This window comes from Opisthorchis viverrini, assembly GCF_000715545.1.
Source record: "Opisthorchis viverrini unplaced genomic scaffold opera_v5_69, whole genome shotgun sequence".
NCBI classification, from domain to species: Eukaryota; Metazoa; Platyhelminthes; class Trematoda; order Opisthorchiida; family Opisthorchiidae; genus Opisthorchis; species Opisthorchis viverrini.
The window spans coordinates 1,468,875-1,484,054 of record NW_008751725.1 but is presented as its reverse complement, the minus strand read 5'-3'; the positions used below and the strand labels follow the sequence as shown (position 1 = coordinate 1,484,054).

The window sequence follows — 15,180 nt, the reverse complement described above, 5'->3', positions numbered from 1 at the left end:
GACAGTGCCTGTGACCGTTTATTGGTGTAAATCTTGAGTGGCCTATCTTCACGCGCCTACATTATCTTTTAACAGGTACTAAAACGCCAGGAATGGAGCACGGTGTCTCGCGCGAATATATTGATCGGAACTCCTGGTCGTCTGGCTCAGCATCAAACAGAAAATCCCATGTTGGATTTGTCCAACCTACAAATGCTGATACTGGATGAGGCCGATCGCTTGCTGGATCCCACATTTCGCGGCGACGTGGATACGATTATGACGAACCTGACACCGGATCGACAAACACTGTTGTTTTCGGCGACACAAAACAGGTTGGTCACCCCTGTGTAGTCAAATACAAGGGATCTTTATTTTCATGACTAGACTACCCAATCTGGCTTAAATTACCTTTCGAACAGATTGCGCGTCACCTCCCTGTACAGGATAATATGTAGCTGGTATATATAGTTTTGCTTCCTCCACGAGCAATCATTCAGTATTATTTTACTTGTTTATGACGATACAGAGAGACGCGATCACATTTTTCCTCTGTGTCTTCTGATGTTAGCGGTTGAAAGACATCCGAATTTCGATGCATCTAACAGGACCTTTGGTCGAGTTTGCAAGGAAGCACGGGAAATGAGTGACACATTACCACCGTTCGCATGGTCCCCAAGTGTACAGGCCAGAAATTGGGCGAACTTAGGGTACCAGTGTACCATCTGCGTTTGCACTCGGATTTTCCGTACTATTAGTTTTCTTGTTTTATTTCGTCCGCTATCACAGGCACTCCGGTCGATGAGGATGTGGCTGCCGTTTTAAATTCACGGGTGTGTAATTCGAAGAGTCTCGGAACATTTGTTCCGTATTGCGCATATGCCGCCTTGTTTTCACCTGACCATGTCATCGCACGCCTTGTTTAAATCAACACTTGAGTTTCGCTATCTCGTGGCCACCTTGTCTTGAGTCGGTATAAACTTTTGAATCCCGTTTGTAATTAGCAGTTCCCAAACCGGTGAATAGAAGCCGGTATCATTCCACGATTTGAGGTATGTACAATTTTATTATTGTATAAGTGTATTCATGGTATTGCATTTGTTGATAAGCCTGCATTCGAACGACTTGACTTTTGTAGTTTTGCGCGTAACTCAACGGGGCCCTACCGATTGAGGGAACAATCAATAGTACTCAAATTTCAGCTATACTGTGTATCCCGCATTGAAATTTTGGAACTTTTAGCACCAAGATGACTAAAACACGAAGAAGCAAGTTACTTCAAATTTTGTCGGACCTTGAACTTGATAGCTTGGTGAATGATACCTCTGATAGCCCTGTTGGTTGCAACATTTCCGTTCCTCAAACCCCTTTGTTATTTTGACACTTCCCCTAGGCCAAGCTTGGCTGGTGGTGCAATGCCCAGCAGGCATATGGGTAGAAATTCTGTCAGAATTAGGTTTGCATGTGAGATAGTAGGGGAAGAGATTATGATAGAGTTGAAGGAGCTGGAGATAAGGAAACGGAGGCTATCGTCTCGAAAGTAGACGCTGCTGGACTGTCAATGCTCCTTCGACGAGAGGTCAGTTGCAGGCGACTGTGAATATGGGTTTTCATCCAGTCGACAGAAGATCCGGAAGTTTATTGGAAAAGTCATTCGAGAAGAAACGGAATGCCCACGGTCCTCAATAACTCGGCGTAGAAAAGAAGTCGCTGCCGAGATTCGTACGCGACGCACGAAACGGGCGACCCACGGTACTAGCTGCCAGTCTGCCGAAAACAGAGATAGATAAGTTTGACAGAAATCCAATGGGAGTTTATGAAAGCTTTTTGATTAAATTTAGCTGATCGGCTTTTTGACGATAACAACAAATCGATGCTGTGGGAGGGGGGAGCGAGAGTTCATCGAGCACTGCGTGTTCGTGGTAAAGCAGGCCACCAAAGGTCCAAGAATATCTTCAGGACGCAGTTCGGCAAACAACATGAGATAACGCAGTCGTTCATAAATGAATTACTGGGTGGTGGGTCCATTGTTTCTGGAAGCGTCGATGCCTTACGCTGTTACCTGGTACTTGGACAGATGCGTGATACGGCAGACCTGAATTGCTCAACGAATCTCAAGCGCACAATAGAACGTCTACCTCGGCATTTGTTAACAAACGTGGGCCGAAGCAGCTGTCGACATACTGCGTTCGGATTCAGGGCCAGATTTGAGTACTACTGATTGCTCCCGCCACCAGTTGAACCCCGTTGCGTTACGCGCAAAACCACAAAAGTCAAGTCGTTCGAATACAGGCTTATCAACAAATGCGGTACACCTCAAATCGTGGAATTATACCGAATACTATACACAGGTTTGGGAACTGCTAATTGCAAACGGGATCCCAAAGTTCACACCGACTCAAGGCAGGGTGGTCACAAGATGGCGAAACTCAAGTGTTGATTTAAACAAGACGTGCAGTGTCATGGTCAGAGAGCAGTTTACTTCCAGGTCAAAACAAGAAAGGCGGTCCATGCTCAATACGAAAAAAAAACAAGACAGGGAGTCACTTTGTAGGCGACAGGAAAAAAAGAATTGACGCTGTTCACAGCCAGCATGGCTTTTCCTAATCTACCAAATAAAAATCCACGTCATGCAAGAGTGAGATCAAGTAGATTGGTGCAGTCCCTAGCCACAAACGTCTCCCTCAATTCGGAGCATTCGCCTAGGTTGGGTGAACAATTATTTGTCTTCTACTCCTTCCAGCAGGCAGATGCGACTTATATCACGTCTATGCTCACCAGATGCAGTACTTACTAGCACTCCCCAAACATGACCATCACTTCTGGGCCTGGCCTCCGCTGTGATACCTGAAACCGCTATGGCCTCTACGATTGCGGAAACCATGACCTCTCCTACCAAAGCCTCCGCCGCTTGAGGAGAAAACCTCCGAGCCCTCTTCCAGTTTGAGCTGGCATCTTTTAACCCCTCTTCTGATCCTCCGCTCTGATATTCCTCATCGTCGTTATCATTCTCATCCTCGTCATCGTCGTGGTCTTCGATGGCAGATTCTTCACAGCATCCTCAGTTTTCTCTATTCCAGATTTCCATGGCATTGGTCATCATCCTCCGACTCGTTCCATTTATCTTCGTTTTGTAACGCAGTAGGTGTAATGGCTGAATATGACTTTGAAGAGAATCCAAAGGAGATGGCGTTAAAGTGCTGATTGCCACATCCTTTTTCCAGAATTTTGAATGAATCTGGTTGTCAACCCTGAGGAGACTTTGAAAGTAAAATTTCCATGGTTAAACATTTGGGAATGCCCGTTATAACTAGTGCTTCGCTAGTCTCAGGACGACATCAAATGGCTCTTTCACGAGAAAGTGTACGGCCTTGTCATCGGCAGAGAGAGAGAGTTTTCTCACCGGTTAGTGGATTCCTCATAGTACTGTCAGCAAATACCGTCGTCATTGCCACACACAAGTTCAGCTGCACCAAATGTTCCACAAGGAAGGCGCGTTCGCCCAATACCATCAATAACTGCGGAAGGTCCCGGATGGATTTGCAAGCAACGGGTGTTCCTGAGGTCCTGAATGGTTGGGAGGGAACATACACCTGCTGTTTCCCTATTGTGGATGCCAGATCGCATTTGTTGTCTATTTCGATCCATTTCATTCCTTACTCAACGGGATTGTTCGATATTGTCCGTATTTTTGTGGACAAAGCACTAGCACTAGCGACAAGGCGTCCTCTGAAGGAAATCGGCATCACCGGCAGAGCCATGCAGAGTACAATAGAGACGAATTTCTCCTGTCAATCATAACCGTTTCTCTAGGTGTCGTCCATAAAGATTCTCGAACCTCTGAATATGTTATCTCCCCCTTTTCTTTGCATATAACACTGGGTAGACAACGTTATTTGTTACTAAACTTTCAGCACAATTAATCAACTGGCCCGCTTGTGCATGCGTAATCCCGTGATCTTGTCCACGGCTTCCACGAGTAGTGGATCAACAGTTCCTGAACAACTTCTGCAATCTTACGCGGTTGTTCCATTGGAACAGAAGCTTGATGTGCTATGGACTTTTCTCCAAAGTCACTGTAAGAAAAAGATCATTGTATTCTTTTCGACCCAAAAGCAAGTAAGTGAACGGGCATCACTGTGTGATGTTTACTGCCTCTTTGTAGTTTATTGCGTTATCTTTTCGAATGAATAAACGTAATCGTCACTCAGAAGAAAGGCGGCCACTCCCACCCAATAGATGCTAATGTAGCCTTGTATTGTCCATGCACAGGCAAGCTTCTATGACCTGTGATCGTTTTTGGGATAGTGGGACAATGTATGAATGGGGTCTCAGGACTAGCCGCTGGTCAACCGTGATCTTTGAAAGATAAACCAGGCTAGCGTTGTTTACAAACCTGTCGTGTGACAGTCTCCAATGGGTAGAGGTAAGGCTGAAAAATTCCGTAACATCCATTTCGTCGTTAAGGCGCCGCCACCTCTAATATGCGCTGACCGCGAAAAGCACGAGCTAATCCCCTTCTGAAGAGGATGTTGCCCATCTATTCTCTGAGTGTTACGTTGTCCAAACGAAACTAAGGCCTACTAGCAAATACTCGAAGCGGAAAACATAGATAAATTGGTGCAACTCTGAACGAATGGATTCGGTTCCTTGAAGAAACAATATAGTATCTTTTTTCCGTTGCATTTCTCCCTATTTTCGCACTCAATTTCGGGTATTCGAAATTCGCATTTTTTACCACTCAACCTTGGACTGATATAACCAGATATTCTTAGTCTGACAGACACTAGCACCAAATAAATATGGGATAACGGTATGCCGAAACCTCTTGCTTTCATATTGGACAGTTTCGTGTCTCAACCCGTGATCAGACCGGTGGTGATAATGCCACAAATACGAAAATCACCTTCACTCCAGCGACAACTCGAGAGTTTTGTGAACCACATGATCATTCAAGAATGGGACAGATAACACAAGTTCCATTCACGGAGGCTATTGGAAATTTTGGTCCAAGGTGCATGTGGGCTATTGTATTGAACCAGCAGTCGTGGACACTAAGCAATATTGCATAGGGGTGGCATCCACCAATCATATATCGTACAATATACCATCAACATATTGCGACATGACAGGCTGGCCTTTGTTGAAAGAGGCTTGGACTTGGTCCAAATGCATCTCACTTCAGTTTATCAACCTTGACCATGTGTCTGCCTATTATGGTTCTAGTCTATGTAGAAACTTATCATATTTATGTGAGGTTACATCAGAAAGAATTACGTAGAGAAACGAACGGCCTACATTTACAATGCTTTGTTGAACCTGAGGGATGCGCTGTTATTTGTAAATGCCTCCTGCCTTCGTTTACCCAAGTAATGTCTTTTTTCAGGTTAAATACGTTTTGTCATTATCCTCATCAACAACATTAAATCAGTAATCAATACTGATGCTTCGTTGCCGTACAACCATGATTTATTTGAAAGCCTTATTGTAAAAAAAAGAGATAAAATTGGACTTGGAAGGGACTTAGTGCTAGCCTAATACAATCCTTCCGAGGTGCCCGCACCGCCAGACACTCATTCAGACAGTCTGGACAACAAGAATGCCACCGACATCGATAAACAATCATATCTTGCAGCGTCTGGGGGTCGTTCGGTCCCCATCCTGGTAGGCGAGTAGCACTGACGGCATCCAAACGTTTCGTAATCTCTTTCACATTCCTCTACTAGGTCAAGGGCTGGTTATTTCGCCACGGAAAACAACACTCTCTTCGGTAAACGATGTTTCGGCACACGCAATACATAGCCTAACCAACGCAGCTTCTGGTGCTGGACACATTCTTCAATGGATAGCCGAGAAATCGCTTGATAATTACCAAGTTACAGATTCGCCGACACCAACCCACATGAGCTATGGTTCTAAGACAACGGTTTTCGAGCTCCCAAAGAAGTTCCAGTTCCGCTGCTCGAACAGGCCAGGCTTCAGCCATACAACAAAACAGTCCGTACTGTAGCCTGATACAGACGTCCTTTGAGATTCAGGTGTCTCAAATTGGGAAACGCGACCCAAGCCTCGCAGATTCGTGCATTGACACTGTGTTACAGTTCCTGATAAGTTTTACGGAAAACAAAACAGTACTGTAGCCTGATACAGACGTCCTTTGAGATTCAGGTGTCTCAAATTGGGAAACGCGACCCAAGCCTCGCAGATTCGTGCATTGACACTGTGTTACAGTTCCTGATAAGTTTTACGGAAAACTGACTTGGTGTTGTAAAAAGAACGATCGAATTGAGTGCACTCAGGACCATAAATGTAGGTACCGTGGTCATCTGACGAGGAGAACAATGTTTTCCGCACTGAACGTAGCGTGATAGAAACCTATATTTGGTTAGCCATTGACATGAACACAGGGTACACAAATGAAAAGAGTTTGCGTACTGTACGGTGACTGTACTGTCTTTCTACATGAGCTTTCTTACTGTTCTGCAACGAGGAAACGCCGTTCCTCAACGCTGATTGTAACATTGTTCAGAATTGGTTTTGATCCCAATTTATCAAATGTATTTGACATCTGTTAACACAGGTTCGATACGTCTACGAATTGTTCCAACAGCTACGTCCGTACTTCCGCGTGATGCAACTTCGTGGCAACATGTCACAACATCGTCGTTTCCAGGTCTATGATCGTTTCGCTGCCACACCCACTGGTTGTGTTCTCTTAGCCACCAATGTTGCTGAACGGGGTCTTGGTATGTTTATTGTTTGGCTCCGTTTCTTGTAACTCAGCCGTGAAGCTGTTTCTGGATGCGATCGAACTATGATCTGTATTCCTTTTGATGATTTGTTTGTGCTCGGTCGAGAATGCCACAACCGGTTGATTTGTTTCCATGTTCTGTTCTTCGAAATCTTCCGGTACACAACTATTATTGTAGTGTACCGACTAGCAGTGAAACGAAAGTACTCCATTTAACCAACCACGAGAGCTGTATGCTAACCTAGTTGTCATCGGTGTGAAGTGTTCCTTTTAGAAACACAGGTGAAACTTCGCAGAAATGCTATGGAAGATGGCCGTCTATGGGGTCTGTCATTTTGACTAGTTCTTGGCAGTAGCTTCGCGCGTTAACCCTCAAATTTATTCGCCAACCAAGTGGCCAGTGGCTGAACTTCGAGACAGCTTATTCACCTGTTACGCATTCCGAATCATCATCTACCGAGATGAGTGTCGTTCTCCGTTCATCCTTCAGAATGGTATGTACTGCGAGATGGGCGTGTGACCTGGCAGATGTTTGTGAAGGATATAACTAGGAGTTTGGGCGTTGTTAGTGCGGTCCGTCATCCAGGATGTGTTTGTCGTGACCTTGACTGTGCTTAGCTGGAGACGTTGCAAAAACTGACGGCTGACTGATGTCAGTGATATTCGTCCTGTCAGTCTTTCCTCACGTTGTCTGATTGAGCGTTCGAATGTGATGGTACCTCAGTGCTTGCGGTAGGCTAGCATCTGCTCTCTCCTCCATCTAGTCTTTATCTTTTTTCCACTTTGGGGCTTTGAATATAAACAACCCTGTGGTCGTACGTCAGTGAAGTATTAGTGTCGACACCTATGTTCCTTTCTTTAATGCTAGTGATGACGAATTCCATTGTTGGTACCAGGATGAATATTTGTCAAAGGGCAGCGGAGGTAGATCGGTATGACATTTTGTAGCGTTGTTTGTAACCTACCTGATTAAGCTCCTCACTGCACTGTCGAAATAACAATGGGAATTTTTACTACCGTCTCATTTTCTGTTTCACTGTTGCCTCTTTCAGATTTTCCAGCGGTCCATTGGGTAGTCCAGTATGACTGCCCTCGACAGCTAGATGACTACGTACACCGTGTCGGCCGCACGGCCAGGTTTGGAAAAGCAGGTCGTGCGATCACCTTCCTACTACCTTCAGAAACTCTGTTGATTGATCTGCTTAAGGAGAGGGGGTTGGAATTGAAGTTGCAAAAGTATGCGCTTTCTGCCGCGATCTATGTGCAATGGGCTAGTTGTGTACTAAATAAAAGCACCCATTCGCCAGTTTCTATGCGTTGTCATCCAGCTATGTCTCCCTTGACATCTGGTTAGTTTAGTATTCTAGGCTATGTAGGTTGAGGTAGTAGGTGAAAACGGAAAAACATTGGCTTTTCATCATACTTTTTACTCCCTATGCTAAATCGATGCCGAGTGATCCAACCGTTGGACCTGCATATAGCAGCGATGAACACATCTCTGAAGAAAAGCTTCTACTTACGGTACTTTCTTTGGACGTGTTCTGCAGCCATTTCTGGTTGTTCTGCTCTATTGTTTTACAAGAACTTTGCACCTGTTTACATCATGTCAATTGCAGGGTTTATTTGATGTCATCCGATCCACATGTGAGAGAGTGACTACTGCGCTAGTCAGGAAAAAACTCCACCTGATTCTCAAATCAGTTTTCTTTGTCAGTTGGATGATTATTTGTTCGTGGATTCGCATCTGATTGAAAGCCAGCTGTCTAGATCACGTGATTTTCGCCCCGACAAAACTGTGAACAAAGGAATAGTCAGTCGAAGATAGAGTCTCATCAGCCAGAAATATTGGAAAGCATACCAGTTTGAAGTCCGATTGCTCAGACACGTCTCGGAATACTGGCAGGTCACAGTCATTGGCCCGCCTGTATCCAAAGGCTGCATGGTCTATTCTACCAAGTCTGTTTATCTCCCAGCATATGTACTCATTTGCCAATTTTTTCGTCCAACATCCTCGATTGGATGCCAACATATACTTGTTTCCAACCAAGTTCTTCATGAGCAGCAAACTGAACTTTTAACCAGCTAAAACCAGGTTGGGCGACTATCAGTGTACTAAGCCATCACGTGTTTTCAAGTGTCATCAAGGCCATCTGGATGATTATTTTCGATTGCAGCACTATTATGAACGGCCATTCTCTTGTCAGCTCGTGTACACGACTTACAGTTTAGTTTGGCTCTGTGACCGGTTGCATTGCAGTTGATGGGGACTGGAAAAATTAAGCTTCAGTCCCGTCCAAACAGGCTTACCCGCACAGGACGTGAAATGGAGCGATCCGCATTTCTTCGGATTAGAACGTCCGAAGAGAAGTTTTCTATCCAATTGAACGCCTTGTTTTGGTGGAGTTTATTAAATTCAACGGTGGGTTTTAGATCAGCCTGTTGACACTTGCCATCAACTTGGTTTTAGCGACTACGAAGCACTTGATTTGAACCGAACATAAGCCTGACTTACCAATTGCTCCTGATCCTTACGAGACGCTATTTATTAACCAAGGAGACAGGTTTATTGAAACCCTATTGATCAGTTGATCGGTACCAGTAATTTGCGCTCAGAAAGACTTGATGTGACTGAGATTACCATTGTTTTTGATGGGTTCACCTTATGTGAGGCTTGCTTAAGAATCTTGTTTTAGCTTTAGTTTATCGTTTCGCTTATTTTACTGGTTTTCAGCTTTTGCGGCGGACGACAGCAGGCATGGTGAATTCATCCCCCAAATATGTTTTTCCATACAATCGCTCAAGTTGGTGTAGAGAACACGGTGTTTTAATTCTTTTCAGCTTGTCACTGTTCAGCTCAATGACATCACTAGCCTGTGCTTGCAGAAATATCTATCATCAGTCATCGATCAGGGTTGTATGGTTTCCTGTTTTCACCACAGACCATCTTCGGAAACCCGGTTTTTCATGCCCCCTTTTTTGCCGCAACATGCCAGATTCTCTGTTTCTCTCTTTCTTTCTCTGCATTTCCAACTGCGCGGAAACATGTTGGACAAAGCTCAGGGAAGCTTTCTTCAATTTGGACAGGTTAATGTGGTATTATTTTTATTCCACCCTTTCACCACAGGTTCCCAGAATCGAAAGTCAATCACTTTGTTTCTAATCGGTCTCCGGCCCTGTTAGCTGCCAAGCCGGATATCGCGGTCGCAGCACGCTCAGCATTCACGGCATATCTACGTGACTATTGTCTGGGAGCTGGTTCACCAGATAGGAAGGCCGCTTGCCCAGCAGATCTCGGAATCGCAGCTATCTTCAATCCCGCGGACTTGCCTTTGGCTGCCTTCGCCGTCTCTCTGGGTACGTTTATGGTGTCATCCGATGTACTTTCATCATACTTAAGACATGAAATTAACCGTAGAATTCAGGGGGTAAAGCAAGTACTTGGTAATTATCCGCTTCATTGATATGGGACTTGCTTCTGGCACATCATTACCAAGTCATGTGCTTCTCACGGTTCTACAGAGTACTCCAGTTACTATTCAGTGCTTCAGATTATATTATAAACTTTTTTGAAGATTTAACAATGGTGGTTGAAATTCTTCACTACAAGTTGCCTAAATTTGGAGGCACATATTACCCAAAACAAAGAAGTACTAATGTAACTGGCGAGTGTTTCATTTTAAATCAAATGTCGGTTCATCAGCCACTGACGCTGCAGTTAATTTCTCCCTTGTCTATTACTTTACGGTGACTTTTCCCTGGAGAAGAATTAGTCGGCGCCAAGAATACCACACATCGCTGCTGATCATGAAGCGCAATCGGTGGCGAGGTTCAAGCACATCGTCATCCAGTTTCTCTTCCGTTGTTTGATACCCATGGACCACCTGCGGACCTAGTAGTTCAGCATCGGCATTAAAATGCAGACGACCAGGGGTTTAACTGCCCTCCGGTGCGACAGTGCCATTCTCAGTAGGTTAGTGTGCGACAGGGAGAGTTTGGGCAGTTTGGAGTCCGGTTTGTGGAGGACATGTTCCAGCCACCGTTATATGCGTCACTGGGTCAAATCGAATAGTTGTATTTCTTGGCTACACTGTGTTGCGGTCATTAGGGTAGTAAATTCTACCACTCTTCGAGTTTTGATAGATTGCAGCATCTGATACCGCTTGCTGATGAACGATAAAGACTACACTGATCAGTGTGAATCCGGTTAATGTATATTTTCTTTTACTTCACCGTGATGCTACATGACGGTATTAAGTCCATCGGCTTAGACCACCTTGGATGCTGCAGTCAGTTCCGGAAACCTGACTTTTTTGACTACTCACGTAAAAACAGTGTTACCGCTAAGTTAACCACCTATTTGAAAAATAATGTATTTGCTCTTGATTTTCGGTTTGGTCTAGGGTTGCCATCGGTACCTGAGCTACCGCAGAGTTTCTTACAATGGACTACAAATCCAGATAACTCTTCGCAAGCTGAAGTTCATCGATCATCCAAAAACCTTGTACCTTGGTCGTCAGATATTTTGGGGTCCAAACCAGATTTCCCGGTGGACAGCAGTGACGAAGATAATTTTCTCCTTCGAAAGCCTGAGAACTTATCTAAAAAATTACCTACGTCTAATCAACCAGGCCATAAGCTTTTGGACGTCGTGGATAGTTCGAGCAGCGAGGGTGAACAGTTGTTGCCGCTATCTCCTTCAGAAAATTTGGCGCTCACTCAGCAACCACAAGAAGTAATCATTCCTCAGCAGCCAAAGAAAGTGAGTCTCATGCAGTAAATTCATTCACTTGCTTGCTTTGCTCATCGATCTTGCTATGCAATTTGATCTATTCCATCTACTACTCGTACTACTCATCTGCTCGCTCTTATCACTTCTCCGTTTGGTCTCTCGAAATCGCCTGCGATTACAAATACAACTTGCTAACTCATTTTCTTGTCTTGGGTACTGTCGTATTTTGTTGTTCTATGGTGGGGGGCGAGATGGCTCAAGTGGTTAGAGCGCAAATTTACTGACCGGAAGGTTCGTGGTTCGGATCCGACCTCCGCCACTCGACTTTCCCCTGTCAAGAATGGGCAACCTGGCAGTATCCTAGGCCTCGTGCTTCCTTCGGGCGGCATGGCAGCTAGGCACCGGAAGGGTGCTACAGCTGAACGCTTTTTTATGGTGGTGTTTCGCAACGAGACACTGTCGGGAGCGGCCGATTTCATGCACATTTTCTAGATGTCCTCTCCTGAGGAGGGGATTGAAACAAGGTTTAGTCACGAAACATTTATGAAAAAATTGTTCAGCTGTAACACCCTTTCGCTGCCTAGCTGCCATTCCACCCGCGGGAAGCACGAGGGCTTGAATACTGTCAGGTTGCTCAAGCCTAGACAGGGGAAGTCGGAAGGCAGATGTTGCGTAGGCCGTCCTTTCGGATGTCTGTTCTTTACGGGTTGTATCTATCCATTTCGAGCCTAGGAAAATCGAAACCGGTGAATTTATGTTTTTTTGGAGGGTTCCTTTTTTATTTCTCGCGCGTCCTCATGGATCACTGAATATACAGGAAATCCGAAGTCCTCTGTATAGTACTTGCAACGTCTTCACCTGCGCACGCTGTAGTTACAGATTGCTTTGCAATTTACATTGTAGAAATTGACGCGCATACAGAAAGCCAAAAAGGAGTTGCGGCGAAACGTCCGATCCCACATGAAAATCTTATTCGACGAGACTGGCCAGGCAAGTTTTTTGGTTTCCTATTTGCCCCACATGCCATTTGACATGCACAGTTGTGCTTCCATTTGTTCTGGAGTTGCCACCAATGTCTACAGCCAACCTGGGTCTACTCTTCATTCTGACAGTTCTGCAAAAATGATACCAAAGTTAGTTAGCGAACCGAGGTAAACTGTATGCAAATCAGCTAATGTCGTTGACTTCGGAGCTCGAAAAACGACTACACCACACAGAAGGGTCCAGTAGAATTTCTGGGAAGATATCCAACTGACGTACCATTGTTCGACACATATAACACGCTATTCATGGTTTTTATAGCTGGTGTTCGATTTCTCCTGTAATTTTCCATACCCGCTTTGAACTAGGACTGCTTTACCTTCCCTCGTAATAGTATCCATGCACTCAGTGTGACCTTCATCTACTTTCAGCCCATTAAGAAGATGATCGGAGATATTCCTTTGCCGGACGACACGCTTGTTTCAAAAGAAGATGAACATGCTGAACGACCTGCCCGTTTGGATGTGGAGACTGAACGACAGTTGCTTAAAGTGGTCGATAGGGAGGATAAGAAGCGATGGAAGGAACGCCGGAAAGAGGAACATCGACAGCGGCGGAAAAAACTGAAGGAACTAAAAGATAAATTACAACAAAAACCTGGAGAATCTTTGTTGGCCAGTTCAGATTCATCAGATTCTTCCGAAACATCGGAGAAAAAGCCTCGACTAGATTGACTGGGAGAATTTGTAAATTTGTGATAAAGATCAGATACGTCTTATCTGTACAAAAGTGTCTGATATTAACATTAATTTTACCGGAAGTCCCCTCTGTTCTCACAGTCTCAGACAACTGTCTTTTCATTCTTTCCCAACACTGGTCAACCATAGAAAACTGCAAACAGCTGGGTTACATGGAACACGGGAATAACAACCCTATCTTATCAGTCCTGAGAACAAAGCAGGGCTTGCAGTCACGAGATGTGGAATTGATGTCTTAGTACAACCACAGGGCGAGGAATAACCCTGTGCCGCATGGTTTGCCGACACTATCTGGACCACTTCTTGGACATGAGATCGTATGGGATGCATGGTTGATGAATTAACATGTGTGCACAATTTTCAAGACAGTTCGTTTGAAAGGGTCTGTGTAGGGATTCGAACGGAAGTCTGCAGTATTGACCACTGGACTATCCCAACCCAGCGACCGTGATACATGTAACTGACGTAATATAATGAAGTCATATGAACTGTCACTGTCTAGTCGAAAACGGGCATTCAAGGCGTGGAAAGTTTAAACGTAACTGGTTTATCAAAAAAACTAATGTGCCGTGAGTTTCAACTAGTTTCAATTCCTATGAAAATCCGAAATGCCCGGAAAATCCGTTGTTTAAGAAAGTGCAGAGGGCCATTGCAAAGGCAGAGGGCGGTTATCTTTGAAAAACAATGTGTGCATTTTGTCCTTAATGGGGCTCATTAGGTAGGTGTTACCGGTTATCTGCTGCTTTAGTTAACAGTTTTTCACCACCCAGTCACCAACCAGTCTGGTGCGTTTGGCGAAAATAAATTGAGGTGTTTTTCTTTTCCTGGTAAGCTTACCTACCTGGGAACAGTCAGGTGGAAATTCCTTGCATTTTGGCCGTCCTTCTGGAGGGTTTGAAAATGTTATCGACGTAGCGACGAGTCACTTCAGTTCTTGTTCACACAAGTGTTTGGGCGTAACAGAATGTGATGTTGACCTGGCAGGTAGGCGAGACCGACAGCAGGAGAAATCGCCACTACCACTTCGAGTACGGCAGTTGGAGCAATTGATCCATGGCATGGGGAGAGGCGGAGAGGAAAAAGAGGGTCCAGTGTGCTGTAATTTCGACCCAGATGTGTATGAATCAGTTGGGCGATGTGTTGTGCCACTTTAGTCTTTTGAGACAGGTTTAAGAATAAGGCACCATGGGGTCGGTTATCGTACAGGGTGGGTTGCAATACTCGATTCTAAGGTCATCGAAAATAGCTCATATGACTCATTCATTTCCAACCAACTGACAACGGTAAGCTTAGCACTCCAACTCGACCTACACTCAACCTACGTTGAATTCCAAGGCATTAGAGACTAGTCCGTTACTGAACAGCTGAATCTTCTCACGCTGTTCGTATCGGTAGTGTAAGGCAAGTTTTTTCAGTCGCGATTTCTGTCTGACCGGACATGATTAGGTACAGGAGGATGAACATGAGCGATGTAAACTGAAAACGACAGCCAATTATTATTAATGACTAATATATTAGACATAAATTCGTTTCTTTTCGCATCAACCGCGTCAGTCTTGTTCCGCAAACCACCGGTGCTTCATACTCGGAATGGCTGAGTCAGGGGACGTTTGGCCCACCTGCTCTCCACCGATAAAACTTATGAAACAATGTTCTATACAAACTGTTCATCACGTATGTTCGTGACAGCCGTCTGTTGCATTCATCACAGTAAAATACTTTTTTCCAACTCATTTCGGCTCATCAGTGGAAACGAAAATCGAGGGACAGGGTAGATGGACATGTCGGTTGTTGTTGGTTTTTCAAATTTTCTGAGCCAATTAACCAAATCGGAAGTTTGAGGGATGCCTCAAATTTTCACTCCTAAAGCCTGGATTTGAAAAGGTCCCCCGGAATGGACGATGTAGACATCATCATCATCATCACTGTCAGCTGTAATAACCGCATACTCGTCGTACAGTGGTTGTAGCTGCCGCAGTTTC

General features: G+C 44.7%; 1 protein-coding gene across 1 annotated transcript in view; it reads left to right on the top strand.

The window, feature by feature from the left end:
* T265_04302 (hypothetical protein) overlaps positions 1–13,285 on the top strand; it is a gene marked incomplete at both ends in the record, with an annotated part of 39,852 nt that extends 26,567 nt beyond the window's left edge. Inside the window, 7 exons of the mRNA XM_009169001.1 lie at positions 76–314; positions 3,894–4,098; positions 6,560–6,725; positions 7,783–7,966; positions 9,855–10,084; positions 11,131–11,489; positions 12,872–13,285. Of these exons, the coding sequence (XP_009167265.1) occupies positions 76–314; positions 3,894–4,098; positions 6,560–6,725; positions 7,783–7,966; positions 9,855–10,084; positions 11,131–11,489; positions 12,872–13,174 (1,686 nt within the window). The remainder of the gene's footprint in view (positions 1–75; positions 315–3,893; positions 4,099–6,559; positions 6,726–7,782; positions 7,967–9,854; positions 10,085–11,130; positions 11,490–12,871) is intronic.
* Between the last annotated feature and the right edge of the window lie 1,895 nt (positions 13,286–15,180).